This window comes from Myodes glareolus, chromosome 7 (genome assembly GCF_982192425.1).
Source record: "Myodes glareolus chromosome 7, mMyoGla1.1, whole genome shotgun sequence".
Taxonomy (NCBI): Eukaryota; Metazoa; Chordata; class Mammalia; order Rodentia; family Cricetidae; genus Myodes; species Myodes glareolus.
In genome coordinates, this window is record NC_142032.1 from 39,290,205 (window position 1) to 39,308,924 (window position 18,720).

General features: G+C 39.8%; 1 protein-coding gene across 27 annotated transcripts in view; it reads right to left on the reverse strand.

Moving 5' to 3' along the window:
- Trpm3 (transient receptor potential cation channel subfamily M member 3) overlaps window positions 1-18,720 on the reverse strand; it is a 522,878-nt gene that overhangs the window by 247,834 nt on the left and 256,324 nt on the right. For all 27 annotated transcript variants that reach the window (XM_085693719.2, XM_085693715.2, XM_085693717.2 and 24 more), the window contains exons 4-5: window positions 14,074-14,287; window positions 10,542-10,666 (exon numbers count right to left, since the gene is read on the reverse strand). In XM_085693719.2, the coding sequence (XP_085549845.2) occupies window positions 10,542-10,666; window positions 14,074-14,287 (339 nt within the window). The remainder of the gene's footprint in view (window positions 1-10,541; window positions 10,667-14,073; window positions 14,288-18,720) is intronic.

The window sequence follows — 18,720 nt, forward strand, 5'->3', positions numbered from 1 at the left end:
CACTAGTCACAGTTGCATAAGTAATAATTTTTTTCTCGTCCCTCAAGAGTAAGTGAACATATCTTTACTTGTTCACCCATTGTTTATCATTTAGGACTGCACTGGGCACTTGATAGAATTCTGCCTCATGCCTCTATGTACGCCTTAGTTCCGAAAGAGAACGCCTTTGAGGAGTGAGATCTTGTAAGAGGTTATGCAAGGCGTTAACAGGACGTGTCCTTTATGTGTTGGTCATAGACTGTTCCATTTGTATTCTGAACCTAGGCTTAAATCAGTCATTTGCAGATAACTGCAGGAGCTTTTCTAAGTATGTTCAGGCATGTCATGGTTTCATGTAAGAAGAGTTACGGAAAACCAACATAGAGAGACTATAGTTAGCTTCTATAGCTACTACCTTGTCACCTTGGGCAGATATCTGAATTCACGGCTCATTACTTCATAAATTTCTTGAGGACATGCAGCCTGTGATGGTACTATGCTGACCTGAGGACATACATGGTCATATGTCAAGATAATATCTCCTAATAAATGTTCAAGATATGCTAAGTTTTCTTATCTATCAACGACAGGACTCATAACTTCTGGAAGCTTCCTTCCTCTAACACTCGAGGCTGTATACACTTTGCAAGAAAACATGCTTCCTGATTCAAGGCAGTGGCAAACAATGGCCTAAAATGAGTGCTGGCTACAAAAGTAAAGTCGCATCCTCTCTCATGCATCGCAACCTCGTCTCTCTTCTGGTACTCTGTTCAGTGCAATGGCAGTTTGGCTACCAGAGATGCCTTTTCCTAACAGAATTGAGTTGGGATAAATTAGTTTTTTTCTCTCATCAATCAGAGGCCCTCAGCAGTTCCAAGTCCATTTCGTAGTGACTTGTGTATCAACATGACCCAAACAAACAGCAGAGTTGGGGACAAACGGCCCAAAGAGTCATCTTCTCCTAATAGCAACACGGTTTTAATTTAGGCCAGAAGAAAATAAGCATTCATTGACCACGTCTAGCATGCCGTGCACTGAGGACAAGATCCCATGGAGTAATGCTTCATCTTTCTTTTATCCAGGGCTCTGTGAGGCTCTGAGATGCGAGGTGTCTTGGCCAAATGTGTCCCACCACTCACTCATGCCTAGATCTGAAGTTCGTTTTTAAGCCAGCACGCATTAGGAAGGAAAACACAGGACTGTCTCATTTTAAATTTGTGGAGGATGCTCTGGTTGGCTTTGCTGCTGGGCATTTTGGTTACTGGCTTAACTGGGTTTGGAATCCTTCAGACAGCTGGGCACACTGTTTCCTGTAGAGCCATCTAGAACAGTTATTTAGGAGGTCAGGGAAGGGACCAGCAGGGAGCCACATGGGATTGTACTTTGGTGAGAGAGAAATGAAAGGTGAGATGCTCTAAGGATTCTGGCATCCCTGTGACTGCTGGGGAAAAGGGGTACTGCTGAGAAGCGGGAAGCAACCTTTGTGTCAGAGATAAAGAAGCATGGGGACAGAGGGAATGAAATGAGAAAAGGAAAGGCTTCCTACACCGTCACCCTCGGAAAGGCGTCAGCCAGCTGGGCCCTGGCTGCGCATTTCATGTTCAGTCAGTGCAGCTGCTAAGGGTAGGCATAAAGCAGGCGACCCGAAGCTCAGCGGCTGCCTATTGGCTCAGCAGTCCACACGAGGCGTCAGTCAACCCAAGGACCCATTTTCAAAGAGTGTCCAGATCTCTGAGCGGTGGGAGTCCCACTAAACGCTACAGGTGCATTGATGCCATCTTTCTGCAACCCTTTGAAAATGCGTCCCCCAGTGTGTGCCACACAGAGTTCTGTGGCACTCATTCCATGCGGTATGCTCTGATGGACTCACCTCCCTTTGGCCCATCCTGAGGGGAGCCATGTGCCACTCACTACTGGCGGTAAGAAAAGGCCCTGAGGAGGGATTCCTTTCTCCAGCAGTCACCATGGCCTTAATGGGGGCGATTTAAAGAGTATTCAGAAAGTCCTTGGAACTCTTCTCTCAGTCTGTGTCGGATGCAACGACTCACGACTAAAGGGATAAAGTGAAAACTGATAGTGTGTAACCAGAAAAGGCTTCCCCTTAGCTTGCCTTTTGTCAGATCACGTACTCTGGAGAAAGTTGGTGTCATGTTGAGAAGATAATGGTTTTGTAGCTCTTTGAAGAGATACATGTGACCAGGAACAACATACAGCAACAGCCTAGTGAGTGAGCTGTGCAGAGAGTCTCAGATTCCAGTGCTGCGCAGTTGCCATGTGATCATTGCCTCTAGAGGCCTGCATCCAGAGCTTTACAGGAAGCTGTTCGCAAATTCCTTCCCCACTAACTGAGAAACCACTGCTTTGTTACTTGAGCCATTAAGTTTGAAGGTTGCTTTTATGCTTCCACAGATAAAACTATCCTGTACTACTATTGTCTTTCTTTAAGGCTTCAAAATATGTCTTCTTCTTCTTTGGACTAGTTGGTGTAAATAATTTCATGACTGCTGTTACCCTCTGCCTCTAGGCATGAGTCCTCAGTGTTGCCTGGAATTCCTGCCCTGTGTTTTTGGTCAGCTTTGATGTGTGCTTTTTTGTTGGTGACCAGCATCCTCCAGTCTCTTCATACTGCTGAACAAATTCCTCCCCTTTATATTAGGCAGATGGTCTGACTTCTGTTCTTGCTAGTTGATTAGGGTAACTCTACAAATTGTATGTTTTCTGTGTCTCTGTATATAAATTGAGGCTAGTATTACAATCACCTTATTGAGATATCCCCCCCCCCAATATGCAATAGTTCAACTTATGATTTTTCAACTTTATGAAGATACAAAAAGTAATACACATTCAGTAGAAACTACCAAGTTTTTCTGAGTTAGTGACCTTCTGTCATAATGTTTTGTAGTGGCAGCAAACCATAGCATCCAGCTTTGCATATGGTTAGAAAGGTAAAGGATTGATTTGGTACTCTACAGTGTCTTGTGGCCACTAAACCATATGAACTATTCAACACTTCACTTCAAAACAGACTCAACCGTAGGTCGATATAAGTATCCTGAGCAGTTCAAGGCTGACTGACCTCAACTATGATCCTCATTAGGTTAGGCATACTAAATGGATTTCAATTTATGCTATTCATGGCTCACAGTGGGATTATGGCACATTACCCCACCACAATATACCCTAAAGAGTAACTGAGAAGCAAACCTTAAAGAATGATGCACTCAAATCAATTATAGCTCTTAGAATCGAAACAATATTGCTTAGCGGGTAAGGGTACAGTATGGTAGCATTGGCTAAAATCCAAGCTGCTTCCTTCACTGGTCATGGGACACCTGAAGTTGACTCAATATCTCTTTTTGAAAAAATTTTTGAGATTTTATTTGTTCTTATTTTATGTGTATGGTTTTTTGCCTGCACAGATGCCTGTGTACCATGTATGCAGTGCCTTGGAGGCTCGACAAGGGTAACAAATCCCCTGAGTCTAGAGTTCTAGACGGCTGTGAGCTGCCATGTGGATACTGGGATTCAAACCCCAGTTCTCTGAAAGAGCAGCCAGTGCTCTTAACCACCGAACCATCTTTGGAGCCCCAATTGATTTAGGTTTGCCACCAACAAAATGAACATAATGAATGATAATTATTTCTGAGCACCCTGTGGAGAACTAAATGAGTTTTTTATGCAAGTAGCTAGGTATCTGGTGATTCTTAGTAAGTAGTATAAAACTGTTAGTATAATAACTGATAACAATAAACTTCCATTCTAAAGCCCTTTTAATATCTTGATACATTCTTTCAAGCGTAACTTCTTCCCTCTTCTTCAGTTACATGAGTACAGATGGTTTCTTTTTTTCTTCCTCCTAAGCTCTGGGCTTTTTACCACCTCATGACCCTTCTAGGAAAATTTTTGCAGAATTATCACCTGTCTTTCCATAAATCTTTTTCTATGACCATTATGTGATGAAACTCAAATCCATCTTGTCTCAAGGAGGAGTCCCTCACAGTGTGACTCTCATGGGCTACCCCATCTATTTCCTTATCCCCCAAGCACCAAAGGCACATGTTGTTTTTAATCCCTTACATTCGAACTGCATAGACAATGCCACCTCTCTCCTGTTCCCTGGAATATCAGCACCATGTTTGCTGCTTTAATCCCTCACACTGGGGCTCCTGTAGATGACCCATCTCTCCTCAGTGCCTTTGATGCTGACGCTGCCTTTCTTCTTGTGCCTGTTCTTGCCTTTTTGTCACACCACTAAAGCAGTTTGGATCAATGTGCCAGTGATGTCTAAACAACAGTTCCAATTCCCCACCTTCCTCAGTCTGTCATTAGCACTTGGCTCCCTTTGCTCTGCCTTTCTGAAGCACTGCCTTCCCCTTGTCATCATAACTTACGGTTCAGTTCCTACATCTCAGCCTCTCATACATTCCTTTTGTTGACTCTTTTCCCTCTGTTTGGCCACTAAATTGCAGAGATCACCAGAATCCAGGCTTTCTTTCCCTCCCTGTCCACCCTTCCATGGTGATGCCAACAGTGGGATGCCCTGATTGCTCCCTATTTGAGATGACTTCCAAATCCAAGCCAGTAGACAAATCTTTCTGCTTTTGCAAACCTCACACACTGAGAAGCTTGCCAGAAATCCTCCTGGAAATGTCTCAAAGAAACCTCAAAGTGAACATGCTCAAATCCAAATTCATCATTACCTTCACCAAAACTTCGCTTCTGACACAAGTGATCCTAACTGTTGCCTTGGCAGTTTGCCCAGAATCTGTGTGGTCCATGCTGAGCAATCTCTGACTCTGCCCTGTATCACTAACAGATGTCATTGGGTTTCCTTGCCTCTGACTCTTGCCTTGCACATCCTCTGGGTACATCCTGTCTAACCCAGTCATAGAAGTCCAAAAAATCTCATGCTGGGACCACTGTTGGGATGCCTTTTCAATTTATGGTGTAAAGTCACACTTGGCTTGTCCCCAGAATAACTGACAAGTGTACTTAGTTGATAACCACATCCAATTCAGCAATCAGTTGTGTTACAAACCTTGGTCGTTCTTGGCTTAAAATGCAAAGATAGCATTAAAAGGACCCCTTTCACAACAATTCTCAAAGGCTATAAAAACTCAAGGAGATAAACTTGTAATTTATTGAAGTACAATCTGAATAGATAGTTTAATAATTTGATATGTCAGAAAATCTGCCAGGCATAATGTTCATCCTTAAGTTAAAACAAAAACATAGCTTTGCTTCTAATTATAGATTTTGTTGGTTAGAGATAAAGATTTCAAAAAAATTTTAGTTGCCTCCTATAATTCTTGTTAAGCTGTTTTCTAAAGGAATATAAATTTAAAATGTGTTAACTGAGATTTAGAATTTGCTAGAAATTGTTTCCTGACTTCACACTGGAGGTACTTTCATAAGTTAACTGTCTAAGCCAAGATTTTTTTTCAGATCTCTTGATGTGATAAATATTATAAGACTTGTCTCAGGAAAGTGTTGAATTTTGGGTTCTAGTTCACGGTTCATTTACTTAACCCCTGAAATGCTGTTCTATTACAGGGTATATTCAGTAAATTATAATTAACTACTCTAGATATGATCATGATAATACTATATAGCAACAGAAAAACCATTTTTACAAGTAATTTAGGAATGAAGACATTAAGTGTTTGAATGTCCTACAATGACTTACATTCTCATGAAAAGTATTATGCTAATGTTTAATATTTCAGGCACTCTAACACTGGTGAAGCAAACTAAAAGTTTATGTCCCCTCCAAACCCAATTCTAAACTGAAATCCTAATGCACAAGATGATGGTGTTAGGAAGTGAGATCTCTAGGAGGCAGTTATGTCATGAGAGTCGAATCCCCAAATTTGGAGACCACTTGGATTGGATTAAGATCCTGATAAAGAGGGATCCTGGAGAGATGAAATTGTAATAAAGGAAAGAAGGGAGAAAGATACATCATTACACTTTATTTATTTTCTAATAAAGACTAGATTCCATCATGCCTAATTTACCTTAATTATAGAATATTTATTAAAATTGAGGCTCTAAATTGAGTTCTGATGATCCTGTCCCTGATATATATTGCTCAGACTATTCTCAAATTGGAGATGCTCCCGGCCCAGCCTCTTGGCTGGTGTGTACAGTCCTGGGTCGCTATGTCTGGCCTTGTTTTTCATAAGAATAGTACTTTTATTCTAATATGAAACTTAAAAAAAACCTTTTATCACAAAAGAGCCTAACAAATTCTATGTATCTTCAAGATCATCAGTGTTGGGAGAAAAAAAAAGCTTTTAAAAATGCAGTTGAATCATGTGAGCTGATTATGCATACTAGTGGGATTGGCATGAATTTCTCTATGTGCACATAGCACATATTCTTCCTAGTCTCTAGTGATTATTCTGATATCAACATTTTTAAAGCTTCTACATATAAGAGAGATCATGGTGTCCTTGTTTTCCTGTGTCTAGCTTATTTTACCTGATGCCACCAGTTCCATTTTACTGCAAATGAGGCTCTCATTCTTCTTTATGGTCAGGTAATATTTAATCATACGTACGATATATGACATATACAGTATATATAATCAGCTATAGGAAATAGTATATATGATAGTATATCTGATAACATACATATAGTGTATATGTATGTATATATGTTCAATCATTTGCTCCTGGGCAGTCAGACTAATTCCTTATCTGTATCTGTTGTGAACTATACTGTAGGCTTTGGTGTTCCGACTTCCCTTCCTTTGGATATATGCCTAGAAGTGGGATAGCTGTATCCTTTGGTATAGCTATTTTTAGTTTTTGAGGAACCTCTGTACTGTTCTGAATAATAATTGGGATAATATATATTACCATCACCAGTATATGAGCTTCATTTTTACATATCTTTGCCAGAATTTTTTATTTATTTTATAATACACGTTTTTATTGTAGTTAGGATTTACATGTCCCTGATAGCTAATGCTAGTCAGTGTTTCAATATATTAAGTAACTTGATTATTTTCCCATTTTAAGGTTAGATGATTTGCTTACATCATTTTTAATTTCTAAGTAGTCTAGACCCCTTTGTCAGAGAAGTAATGGTAATTATTTCTGCTTATTCTGTAGGCTGCTTATTTATCCTGTTGCTTCTCATACTATGGAGATGTTTGGAGTTTGATTTCATCCTAACTAGTCAAGTTTTGCTTTAGTTTCCTTATGGGGCATTAAAAGCCTCCTTCTTTTTCAGATTCTGGTGGCTTCAGACCTCATTAAGCCTTTGATCCCCACCTCTCATTTCAATATTTTTTTTCTTTTATTGAAACCAGATTTTCTTACATAATATGTTCTGATTATGGCTTCCCCTCCCTGTAAAACTCCCAGCTTCTTCCCCCACCCCCAATCTGGTTCTAGTAGAGAGTGAGAGATAAGGATCCAATATGAATCCTTTGGGGATCTGCACCCTTCTCAGCACCACTTCCACAGTGAGCTCTTTCGGGGCTCTGCTAAGCATCGGGCACATGTGCATGCATGGCATCTCTGCTCAGTTTCATTGTGCCACTTGTTTCTTTTGCCAGTGCCCTGCTGTCTAGGACACTGCTGCTCCACAGCAGATCTTGATTTCAGATTTTGTGATGCTGCCAGCTTTTATCCCCTCAGGAGTCTTTTGGCTATCTGGGGCACTGTGGTTCCATATAGACCTTTTTTTTTCTTTTTTTATATTTATTTATTTATTATGTATACAATATTCTGTCTGTGTGTATGTCTGCAGGCCAGAAGAGGGCACCAGACCTCATTACAGATGGTTGTGAGCCACCATGTGGTTGCCGGGAATTGAACTCAGGACCTTTGGAAGAGCAGGCAATGCTTGTAACCACTGAGCCATCTCTCCAGCCCCCATATAGACCTTTAAGGTCATTATTTCTTGTTCTGTGAAGAATGTCATTGACATTTTATTAGGGCCTCCATTGAGTGGACGGTATATTTAAAGAATATTAATTCTTCCAATCCACAAACATGAGAAGCTTTTACATTTTTAATGTCTTTTTAAATATATTTCATCAGTGTCTTATAATTATTATTGAGTCTTTTCACTCCCTTGAGTGTTTATTCTTCAGTATTCCTTGCACTGTCCAGAATCCAGGCAGTAAGTGCAGATCGGGTTCTTTCTGGGCTGCAATGCTAATCCTTTAAAGGACATCTAGTGCATTTAGGTCACAGTCTGGGATGCTGCAGACCCCAGCATGGACTTTATAACCCTAAAATCAGTTCTGACTCAAAGTGGAGCTTAGCACATTTGGTATTTGCAGGGAGAAGACCTGGTTGTTCATTAAGAAAGGGGGAAGTGCTGTGAACTTCTAATCACATGTCTTGGATCTCACATTACTTTTTATTTTACCTTTCTTCCAGTTCTTCTAGTTCTCTGTGAGGTGTGGTTTGTTTTTGTTAGCTCTCTGGGAGTGTGAAGGATGAAGGCACCTTTCCGTATCCTCTGGGCTAACACCAAGACCATTTTAATTGGGACACCATAAAACATCTCTTGGTTCTACTAGCATGCGTATATTCTTATTTGCATATGATGGAGATGTGATAAGAAGAGGAAAATAAATTGGGACTGAGTTTTCCAACTCAAAAGGCAGAAATCACTTTCTTTCCGTCATCCTATGGCAGTCACAAGGTCAACAAATATGGAATAGGATAAGCCAGCATTCTCTGCCTGTGCTAGGCCAATGAAGTTGTTATTTTGTTACTGTGTCTTTAAAAAATGCCTTAACTTATTCATAGTTTATATGGATGAGAAAATTCTAGAAATGCAACCCCAGTTAAATAATAATGCTTATGATAGAAATATTTAAGTCATGAACCTTCCAAAATGACTTCTGCGTCATCTTAACATTTGAAATAATTAATTTATACCTTCATATTTGGTCTAATTAAAGAAAATCAGCATTTACTTAAAATCCAGCTTGGAGTTTGAGCCTAGTTTATTCTGGGAAAAGTAGTCCCAGATACTCTGAAATGATAGAAAGTCTCTTTCCCAGTCAGACCTGCCTGCCTCACGGTTTGGGGATTACCAGCTGGATGAAGCATCCAGGAAACTTCAGTTAAGAAACCCCTTTCCTATCTTGCTTTCTCTCTCCTCCATCCCATGTCTTCCTGCTAACTTTGCATTTACGTTTGTTATTTAGTAGTGTTGGCCATGCATGCACATTGGGTATCACCTCTAGAATCTGCACTTGTTTCATGGCATTCTCTCTTGGGTTGCATAAAAAAATGTCTGTATGATGTGAGAATGACAAGACTGGGCTGCAGTCTCAGAATAAAAGAATCAGTTTTGAACCAGTTGGTCTCCAGGATTTAGTATCTTATTTTGGCTCCAACAGATCTCTTGATAGAAAATTATTTAGCATAAATGTTTTACTCTCTGTGGGTCTTTAATTAAAGAAGAGTGAATTGCTTTAATGTACTGAATAATGATAAAAATTTTATAGAGTTATTGGAGGAATAAACTATAATTTATTATAGCTTATTATTGTTATATTTATATATTTATTATAGTTATATTAAACTATTAATATAGTTTATTATTGATAAACTATAGCTCACTAGTTTATCAATTCTGGTTAATGGACTTTTGAGAAGTTGTATAGAGAGCAATATCCCTGGGAAGGTGGTAATACTGTTTATATTTTGCAAGTGGAATCCCCAGAAAAAAAAGAACAGAAATAAAATCATAACCTGGAAAAAAATGGGCAAAAATGTCCTAGACTTCTACTGTTGGTTAGTGTGTAGTCCTGGACATAACAAAAAGAAACATAGACTGGCACTCTTTTATATTTTGGCCAGGGCTTTTTAAAGCTAGATTGAAATACATCATAGCCAAGTACTTACCAAAGGAGGGGCCAACAAGGGAAGTCATGATGTTGAATGGAAGGCACTCTCTTTGGCTTTCCTCAATTGGGCAAGGAGCATGCTAATGTTACAAAAGCCAGAGCCTTGCAGTGGGAGAGCCCTACTCTGATGGAGCACAGCTTAGAGGACTACTGCTCTGAGGGACTACCACTCTGATGGAGCACAGTTCTGATGGAGCACAGTTCAGCTGACTGTGCATGGATGGAATACCACTCTGTTGGAGCACAGCTCATATGGAGGACGACTTCTCTGAGGGACTACCACTCTGATGGAGCACATCTCTGATAGAGCACATCTTAGAGGACTACCATTCTGATGGTGCACAGTTCAGATGACTTCATCTTTGAAGCACTACTGCTCTGATGAACCAACCAGTTCATGTTGCCCGATGTTACATGGGATAAATGCAGGTTGGTGTTGTCATGCCAAGAATATGTTGTTTGAGCAGAGGCAGAGCAGTTGGTCTATCTTATATTTGACTTTTCTTGGTTGGTATAATTGACAGGGAACTTGTCTACATAGAGTTTTGGAAACCAAGAAATCATTTAGTAAACCTTTTATAACATGAGTTTGACTTTGAGAGTTGGACTCAAAAGTATCATCCTGATGTATTACAGCTGCTAGGAGAAGTCAAATAATAAAACACTCCTCAGGACTTACATCTCTTCCAATCAGGTCCTCCTGGTTTTCCACAATTCCCCAGGGGGCGATTCCTATGGTACATATCTTCCCTCGAGACTTAGAGGCATGGTCCTTCAAGGCATCTCCAACATGACGAATGACTCCTAGGAGCAGAGAGAGAGAGGGATTAACCTTGTCTTTTAAGGGCAGTGACCTTTCTACCATTCTGCAGGAAATTAATGAGTGCCTGTAACTTGGGGGAGAGTGTTGGATATACAATTTTGACACATTTCTATAAAAAATACATTTAGAAGAAACAGAGTGGCTATAATGCAAATATATTTATCAGATTTAATAAAAATTCAAACAATGCATTTCTTTAACTCACATGGAAAAAGAGAATATCTAATGTCAACAAAGAATAAATACAATTATAATATAATTAGAGGACCCTTTCCTTGCAAGCATAGTGATTTATTAGTATCCTTGCATCCTTGGAATAAAAAAAGCACAAAAGTTAATGTATTCCACAGTCCGTGAAAGAATTAGGGTCATTTCTGTAGTTATTTACCTAAGATTTTATTAACTTCAATTTCCTCTTTCTATTTATATCACATAATGTGGAAAGCCTAGTAATAATGCTGTCTTACTCAATGGCAAATTTATGCTAAAACGTATGAGCACACCTTTAATATTCACCATTCTCCTTGTTTCCTCCTTCTGTTAATGATTGCCTCACGGTTAAAAGCAAGGAAATTCAGATTGCAGCAGTATGGAACCTGATCTTACTTTAAGAAAGCATTTAAAGGACAGACAGTTTCTAATCCTTTAGTTCCCTTAGCAATTGTTTCTATATATGACTTGTAAGATACATTTTCTAAGAATTTTCCCTCATCAACATTCTCCCCATTCCCCAAGAAACATTTATCCTCAGTGCCATCCCTTCTATGAATATTATGTCGAATATGATTTCTTGCGCATAAAGCAGCTTGTGAGTCCACAACAGCTCCAGATTGCATGGCTGCATCCTCTAGTGATGCATAGGAGCATGGGAGCTGTGATCTCTGACGTCAACTTGGGGGCCTTGAGGGACTATCTGACTCCAAATAAGGGCTCGGAAACCATGCACTGACCAGGCAGAACACGCCCAGCAGTGTTACTGTGGAGACATCATACGTGTTTCAATAGCTCAGTTGTGAAGCAGACGCGAGATCAGACAAAAAGAGTTTCTTTTTAGGAATCAACTAAACCTTGAACACTGCTCCACAGTGCGCTGTACTGCGAGCCTGGGAAGAAACCCTTCTCACCTGTTAGCTTGCCAATGTATCATCTAAGTAAAAATATTTCTGAACACAACTTTCGGACAAAAAAGAGTAAATACATAAGTATTAATATAATATGCAAAACAACATCAGGGCTGGGTTGGACAAGAAATCTAACTTTACAGCATGCCTCTTGGTCTGCTTTGGTTTTCTCTTCCTGCCACACATTTAACAGCTATCATTAAAGTCCCGTACTCTGGACCAGAGATTAGTTGTTTGGTTTCTAGTATTTAGGATGTAATCCCCCACCTCTGCTTTTGAATACATTTCATACAAGAAGAAACCCAACTAGCAATCCAACCTTCTAAATATAGAAAATTGGTTGAAATTTTTTGCCGAGCCTTTTGAGTCTTTCATTGGGCAGGTCTCTCTATACCAGGAAAACAAAAGACAAAATAATTACAAGTAAGCACTTTTTACTTAGTGAATCAAAAATGTGGGGGGCTAATATCTGAATAGTCACTTCAGTTTTTCTTTACAGGATCAACAGTAAGAGCTGACTGAGCAGGTCAGCCAAAGATGCTTCCAGGTGGTGGTTCGGGCTGGGCTTTATAACACATCACTGGGTGAGGACCATCTGTACAGTTGACTGCCCAAACACGCCTGTTTAGCTGTGTGCTGACCGCTCACAAATTCTAGCTGTGTAGGAGATTTCAGTTTTGGTATCACTCAGGCATCATCCAAGCTAAAACTCAATTATTGTTTAAATAAGAGCACATTAGTTGGTCTAGAGTTATATACTCTGGATGTCCCACTAACTTCAAATGTGCCCACGTGGAACAGAATTTGATTCTTATGACACATTTGTATTTGCTTATTACAAAGTTACTAGGATACTTTTGCTATTCTTTTGGGGGTCTTTCCTTAACCCCCTCTCAAACCCTAGCTATCCTGGAACTCATTGTTATAGACAAGGCTGGCCTCAAACTCACAGAGATCCACCTGCCTGTTACTGCTGAGTTTTGGCGTTAAGGGCATGCACCCCCACACTTGGCACTGGTATGCTTTTAATAGGAATTTCTGACTCAGGGTCTCTGGCAACAAAATTTCCTCCATTATCTGTTACATACTAATCATGTTCTGCAGACAAGAACCTAACTTTACGTGGTTATTAGAATTGATTTAATTACATGCCTGTATCATAATATAGAAATTTGTGTGGCAGACAGGAAAAGATATTTGGAATCCAAGGATGTTTTGAATTAATTATCTGTTAATGTAGAATATTTTAAGAAACATTTAACATTATAAACACACATGGGTCTGGAGAGATGTTCAGCATGTACTGCTTTTGCAGAGGATCCGAGTTTGGTTTCTGGTACCCATGTTGGGCAGTTAGCAACTGCCTGTAACTCCCGATTCAAGAAGGATCCAATGCTTCTGGCTTCTGAGGGCACTACACTAATGCACACAAACCCACTCAGACAAGCACACAGACATATAAATAAAAGTAAAATATCTTAAATAAGCATGCAGTAACCTAGACTTACCCTTATAATTCATGTTCCAGATAGAAATGGCATTTTAAAAGTAGGGCTAGGAAGATGCCCAGTAGATAAAGCAACTGTCATACAAGTGTAAGGACCTGAGTTCGAACCATCAGAACCCATGTAAAAGACAGATGCAGTAGTATTCTGAGCATCTGTAGCATGCCCACAGAGAGATGAATGACAGAAAATGGAGAATCGGGCGAGGCTCACTGGACAACCAGTCTGGAGTATCCAGCAGTGAACAACAAAGAAACCCTGCCTCAACAAGGGGAAAGGCAAGGACTGACAGACACATGTCGATCTCTCTCTCTCTCTCTCTCTCTCTCTCTCTCTCTCTCTCTCCACACACACACACACACACACACTTAAGAAAAGTTATTTGGTACCAAGCTGAAAATTAACATAAATTATGAAGGAAGACATTCCAATTTAAAACAAAAAGTTATTTTTTAAATCGCTAGCGGATACCCATGATAATTTGACCCACTGAAAACATCCTGCAACTTTCCATTAGTCGTGTATTCAAATCCTTTAAGTCATTAAAGAGTAAAGCCATTTCTCATATGCAGTTCTTCTTAGCTGAAAATCATCTCTATGGCGATGACTTAGGCAAAGGAAGAAGGGAAAGTAGAGGGATGCGCAGGAGGGTGGACATGTCTGGTAGAGATGATGTAGAGAAATGGGGACATTTTCAACGAGGTGAAATTGTTCTAGACACAGTATTATCACAGCTGCCTTTCTTCATCCCACTCTGATTACCTGTGTTGACCCCTCCCGTGAAGATCCATGCTCCGGTTGTCATGGCCGCTTTGATGAGCCCTTTCCCGAAGACTTGCTTGAGTTTGGGTTGGAGCTCAAAGTTCTGCAGCCCTCCATGTACAGAGATGAGAAGTTTGGGAAGCTCCAGTTGCCATTCCTTGGTCATCAGGTGTAGCAAGAGATCAGGTTTCGTATCAAAAGATACTCGAACATACTAGAATAAATATGGACAATTAGGAAGATGGGTAGGGCTGCCTGGGGCTGTTGGACTTTTTGATAGTCATATGTGCTGTACTTGAATAAAATGGTTTTTTGTGAAATTAGATATTTTAAAGAGAAGGGATCATTTCCTTTACCAAAGGAGGCGTCAGGATACAGAGGGCTCCCTAGTTTTAAAGGTTTTGTTGAAATTGAGTTATTGCCAACTAAAAAATTACCTAATTTTTATAAAATACAGTTTAAACACAATTTTCTTGGTAAGCTTTTTGTCTAAAACAAATCATGTTGGTTTTTTTTAACCATTGTTCATATTTGCATCCTTCAAACACCCCTAATATTTTCAACAAGATCAATCCCTTTAAAGAAACTATATGTAGATACAGCTGTGACTTTGTGCTTTTATGATCTTGTTGTCATTTTGAGGTTCCAGAAGACCCAAAAGTTCTGAAGAATACAATGAAAATTTTAAAATGAGGCTATAGCAGGTTATATTTAGCTATAAATGCATCTCAGATAGCCTGTCTATTGTCTACCTACCTATGTAAAAATCTATATATCTTTCTCTTATCTATCATTTATCTGTGTATCTATCTATCATCAGTCAACCAATCAACCAACCATTTGTACTTCCTTAATTTTTATGAGACACTAGGTAGCTGTGACTGGTCTGGAACATGCTATTAAAATCAGGCTGACTTCAAACTCCCGGTGATCCTCCTGGTTCTGCCTTCGAAGTGCTGAAACAAGAGATATGGGGCACCACACGCAGTTCAAATGTTTTAATTCTGAAAGATCAGTGACAGAAGACATGCCAGCTATTTCTGAAATATATTTGAAAATGAGATATATAACAGAAACCAAGGGTTTACTAGAAATCAGGATTTTACTGGACACAACAGGAAATTATAAGTATATATAACAAATGCTATAAGTACAATTATAATATATAGGATTATATACAGGGATGCACAGGTTTTAGTTGAACTGCATAGTTGACATACTAGGCAATTATAGAAAATCTTGTGACATGTACTATTGACATGGCATGAAATACAGAGACACTCAATTCCTAAGGGAAGTTTGTTTGGATGCACGAAGCCAGGCTAGATGTGAGAGGCTCTAACAAAATCTGCACCCCTTCAGCATCTGTCCTTATGACTTTCTTAAGTCTGAGGGAGTTTTGGGGGAGCCCCACAGAAGGATGGTACACATCAAAGTCCGCAACCCTGAAACGTTAGGAGGAAAACTTAAGGAACTATATAAAAGAAAGCTGTAGGTTCACTTGCTTGCCTCAAGCATGGCATACCGAGGTAGGCTCTGGGTGAACAGACAAAAGAATTTCCATTCTATTATTTCTAAACACAAGTAGGTCCCTACACAGGTTTTCCATCAGTACTTAGTGTGGTTTGAGATGTAAAAAGTGGCATATTAATTCCAATTGTTTTGGTGGAGTAATGGCTCCAGGTAAGCGGCAGAAATAAACATAGACCCTCTGTGAAGGAATCTGTAATACATCCAGATTGGAAGTAAGAGCATACCAACAGATAGCTGATCTAGACCCCCCAAGACAGTGAGATGGTCATAGAATACAGGACAGACACATTCAGCATCTTATATATGGATATTAAAACAAGGAAGAAGAAGTTGTAATGACCATGGCCATCTGAAAACCTAGAACAACGTGCGGAAATTAAAGTGACTACTGTAGGTGAAAATTAGCATGGAAAAGGAACATATTGACAATGGTTCCTAAAAAAATCAGCCATGGACAGCCTGGAAAGATGAAGGCTGGAAAAAGACACAGAAAAACTAAAACAACTGAAGATCTCGCAAGAGTGAGTTAGAAATTCTAGACAACCTCGAAAGAGGCACCGCTTGAGGAGGCATTGGCGGAATATGTCTCAGAAATATTGAAGAATACCAACTCTCAGATCCTGGAGCTCAGTGGATCCTAGGCAGGATAAATAACAGGAAACTTCAGTCATGATATGTCACAGAGAGCACCCCTCAAAAACAGTTGGGAGAAAGGGCCACCTGTGAAGGCTCTAGACTGGAAGGAACCCCACTCCTCAGTTTCAGCAATGGAAACTAAAGCCAAGAGAAATGGCCAGTCGGTCTAGAGCTCAGGAAAAAAGGGAGTTTCCCTCTGACAGTTTTCACTGACATAAAATGGAAGTTTATTTGATCCGGAATGATGATCTCAAACACGAGGTGGGACGTAACTAGTTAACTCATACATGGTAAACACAAAGTCTTGTTGATTGCACAAATATAAAACAATAATCATGCCCAATTCATAGTGTAAAGGGAGAGAGAAAAAGCATTAGGCAATAAATTAGTAATATTTCAAAATTATAGCATTCTTATGTGCATAATACATGGGGGATATATCTCAGTTGTAGAAGCATGCCTTTGTAAACTCTTGTTTTGATACCTAACCACACATAAACAGGATGTGATAGTGCATGTCTGTAATCCTAAGATTTGAGGGGTGGAGGGAGGAGGATCAGAAGTTTGGGGCCATCCTGAACTACATGAGGTGCTGTCTCAAAAACAAAAATAAGAAGAACAAAAGTATATTCGGGGCCCTTGAGATGGTTCAGTGAGCAAAGGCACTTTCTTGATACCAAGCCTGAGGACCTGAGTTCAATCCCCGGGACCACATGGTAGGAGGAGAGTACCAACCCCACCAAAGTTTTTCTGACTTCTGTGCACTCGCTGTGGCTCCAACAATATATACACACAGAAAATTAATTAGAATGTTTGAGAATTTTGAAAGTCTTGTACAGGAGAGAAAATAATTGATTAACTAGATTTGTGGCACGTTGCTGTAATCAGCACTTGTAAGGTGGAGGCAGAATTTTCAGAGGTTCAAAGGCTAGCCTTGGATACATAGTGAATTTGAGGCTAGCCTGGACTTTATGAAATCCTATCTCAAAAAACTCCAAATTATTCACTGCCTTTGGGTCAATTACATTCTTTACTCATGTGTGTAGTGCATGTGTGCACATATTCATTTGTGGATGCACAATTGCATACAAGTGTGGACCATGAGTTAATTTTGAGTGTCTTCCTCAACCACTGCCTTTTTTATTTATTTTATTTATTTATTAAATTATTTTGTGTGCACATGCATGTATGTGTGCATGCGTGCATGTGTGTATGCGTGCGTGCGTGTGTGTGTGTGCATGCACATGTGTTACACTAGAGGTGTGGAAATCAGAGGACAGCTTAGGGAGTAGGTTCTCTCCTCCCATCATGTGAATTCCAAGAATTCAATTCATGTCATCAGTCTTGCCGGCAAACGCAAATCATTTGCCAGTCCTTATGTCCACCTGAAATTTTGAAACACGATCTCTCTCAACATGAAACTCACTGGTTTGCTTGGCCAGTGTGGCCCTAGATATCCTATTGTCTCTACCTTCACAGCGCTGGGATTACTGGTGTATGCTATTCTGGGCTTGCCGTGTGGGTGCTGGTATTTGAACTTGGGTTTTCAAATTTGTGTGGTAAGAACCTTACCAATTGAGACAACTTTCCAAGCCCTAAAATTCATTTTTTTTTTGAGGTTAGTACCAAGGCTCACATGTATATCAATTGACTCCCATACTATTTTACAGTCACTTCTTAAATAGTGCTCCAAAACGGTGATGAAAGCACAGCACAGAAAATACATAAACCATCAAAGTAGCCTCTAGTCAAGGATTGTCTGTGACATATAACTGTGTATTCTTCACCTTTCAAAAAATAGGCTTGGCAGTGTAACATCACCGAACACATGAACAAAATGTGCTGCTTTTTATGCTTCCCTTACACCACTTTGTGGTGGTCATTTTTGAGCTCCATTGTACATACATGAGCTCAGAGCTCAGCATTCTACATATGGTCCACTGTTAGCTGAAGGTCACTCTGTGGGGCCTGAATCCTGCATTCTAGGTACATGTTTTCTAAGTTCCATCTCATAGTCTCCTTTACCATTTCCAATGAGATAGAAAGAATCCATAGTGTTTCCAAGCACACCCTTCTAATGGGTCACAAGAGGTTCTGTAACCTCGCTTTGAATCGACAGCCTTCTCTTGCCCTTAAAGATATAATGGCCTCTTACTCCTTTTTCTTTACATAAACCAACTAGTCTCCAAGTCCTAAGGAGGCATTTTTCAAAATACTCCTTTCACCCAGGCCTGGTCTTGACTCTGTCCACAGTTGTGTTAGCAATCTATTTCCTTAAAGAATGTCAGTTTGGGTTCTGGTACAGCCTCCTTGTGGCTTTTCTGTACCTCAGATTACTATGAGATACCAGCCAGTCAATAGGCTGACTTCTTCCTTTGATCATTCTGGTGTAGGAGTTCCTTCTGTTTACGTGTTGCTTTCATTGGTTAAGAAATAAAGAAACCACCTTGGCCTAGTTAATAGGGTGGAACTTAGGTA